The 2314-nt window shown below is 36.3% G+C and overlaps 1 protein-coding gene across 1 annotated transcript in view; it reads left to right on the top strand.

Moving 5' to 3' along the window:
- Window positions 1–1991: 1991 nt before the first annotated feature.
- Window positions 1992–2314, top strand: part of LOC146570582 (putative flavin-containing monoamine oxidase A) — a 62642-nt gene continuing 62319 nt past the window's right edge. The window contains exon 1 of the mRNA XM_085279091.1: window positions 1992–2223. Coding sequence (XP_085135217.1) covers window positions 2106–2223 — 118 coding nt within the window. The 5' untranslated portion in view covers window positions 1992–2105. The remainder of the gene's footprint in view (window positions 2224–2314) is intronic.

Below are 2314 nucleotides of genomic sequence, written 5' to 3'. Positions count from 1 at the left end.
TTCAGTTTCCTCCTGCTCTAGTGTCATCTACACTGTGACGCTATATTAAAATAAAGTTGGTTACTTTTTTCTGTTTCAGTTGTCAAACTATTTGAACTAATTATAAAACATGAATAAGCGAACAGTAACAACATCAAGAAAAAGCCATTGACAGCATCTCTGATGTCTATCAATTCATCAAATTAAACGCTGCCCTATCAAAGGCCATGCAACCCTTGATCCTTTGTTTTTGTTTGAGCCATTAATTTGAAAATGCTACACAGTGTCAAACTAATCTGCAATTTTTCTTCACACACTGCTAACTATTTTGAAAAGGGGTCAGTTTTAGTTAAGAGGAATTTTTGTCTGGACAGATGGCTGAAAAATTTAAAAAACAAAAAAAACAAAAAAGATTTTAGAACATCAGTGTACATAGTTAAAGTTATTTTGCAATATTATTATGTGAAGTGATGAGGACATCCTGTCTTTTGTTAAGCTGTTTGGTAAGGGAGTGAAAAGAGGCAAAGAGGAACCTTAATTTACATTTGTTAGGGACACAAAAACATCTCTAAACAAATGCTTGTCATCTGCTGTAGGTACAAATAACTGTTTGTTCTGGGTCTTTTTATTGTCTGGGTAATTTTGTTGTCTTGGAATGAAAACAACTGAAATAAAAACGTGTGGAATAAAGCCATTAGAACTGTTCATTTATTTGCTCATTGTTCCAGTCTTCTGAGAACTTGCTTTAAGACAGCAGTGATCATTCTAACCACAAAATAAAATTAAAAGGAAAATAAAGAACTGCCATGAAAATAAGAGCAAACGATGTGCCAGATTTTTGGTTTTGGCTAAGTAATTAGAAACTCTGAACACCTCCATATGAGGTTTGGCACAAATGGAGACAGATGGACTCAAAGACATAAGATCCAAACCAGAACAAGAGGAATTTTCATTGTTTGTACAGGCATGCAAGCCCTTCTTGTTCCACACACTTGTTGGTATGGTTTTCACTTGCTGTGCCTCAGAAGTCATTTTTAAGCAGTCCTTTTTATTGCATAATGATCTGAACGTCCTTGTCATTTTAACTAAGAAAAGAGACTCAGAAAGAATCAGGTTTTATTTCATAACAAACCGTAAAAGTTGCAGAGTACACCGTTGTGCCCTCGACCTGACTGAATTTTCTTTACTCATTTATTTTTCACACTGAGAATGGCTTCAAAGCCTGTACACATTTATATGGAGATAATACAGTTAGAGCTGCAGGTTTTTGGACAATGACTCAGTTTTTGTGATTTTGCCTTTGTACACCAGCACAGTGGATTTTAAATCCAACAATCAAGATGTAATTGAAGTATCAACTTTCATGTTTAATTCAAGGGTTTTAACAAATGCACTGCATTATCTGTTTTTATACTCAGGCCCCCATTTTCAGAGACTCCAAACTAATTGGTCAAACTAACACAAGGATTATTTTTAATAACTGGATGAAAATCCTTCTCAGTCTGTGTCTGCCTGAAGTCTAGAACCCATGGACATCCCCAAATATTACTCTGCTTCCTCCTTTGGAATGTTCTGCTTGGACTTCATTGCAGCTGCTTTCAGCTGCTGCTTGTTTGTGGGACTCTCTCCCTTCAGTTTTGTCTCCAGCAACTGGGTGAAGTCTTTTCCAGTCTTCTTATCTATTCTTCTCCAAGTTCAAAGTTACATTTTATTTGCATAATATTGCTCTTGCTCTATAGTGCCAATTCTCCTTCTGACTTACAACTGATTACTCCATTCTCTGTATGTATATATGTATGTATGTTTGAATGTTCCAAGATTCATATTTGAAAATTTGCCTCAATTTTTCCATGGTCTTACAAAGATGTTATATCTGACAATGTCTTCAAGAATCAAACGCCTCTCTTGGCTTTATTTGCTGGAATTTGCACAGCCGATTCTTTGCCAACTAGGTCACAAGCTCACTTGTTCACAGTTCCAAAGTGCACTATTATGAAAGCCGCCCAGGCTTTGCAAGATAAGATAACCTAATTGATACAGAGAAGAAAAGGGAATACAGGCTGGATTTGAGTGTCTGAATCCTCAGTTTACCGGCACACGCTAAGTTGGCACTAAAGAAAGTAACTATGACTGCGGAAATTTGGGACGTTATAGTTGTTGGTGCTGGACTTTCTGGACTGAGTGCAGCTCATTGGCTTAAAAAAAGGGACGCCAGTATGAAAATACTGATTCTGGAAGGGAAAGGTTTGTAAAATTTCATGCTATTTAAAGGCAACTGGTAACTTGTAATGCAGAATTATATAATGAAGCAAAAATTATTGCTCTGTTATAACAG

This window comes from Mchenga conophoros, linkage group LG7 (assembly GCF_057382185.1).
Source record: "Mchenga conophoros isolate Kocher_MC1m ecotype Shallow Benthic linkage group LG7, M_conophoros_male_GT1.1, whole genome shotgun sequence".
Taxonomy (NCBI): domain Eukaryota; kingdom Metazoa; phylum Chordata; class Actinopteri; order Cichliformes; family Cichlidae; genus Mchenga; species Mchenga conophoros.
Note: the sequence above shows the minus strand (reverse complement) of the source record. Positions and strands in the feature narration are given on the sequence as shown.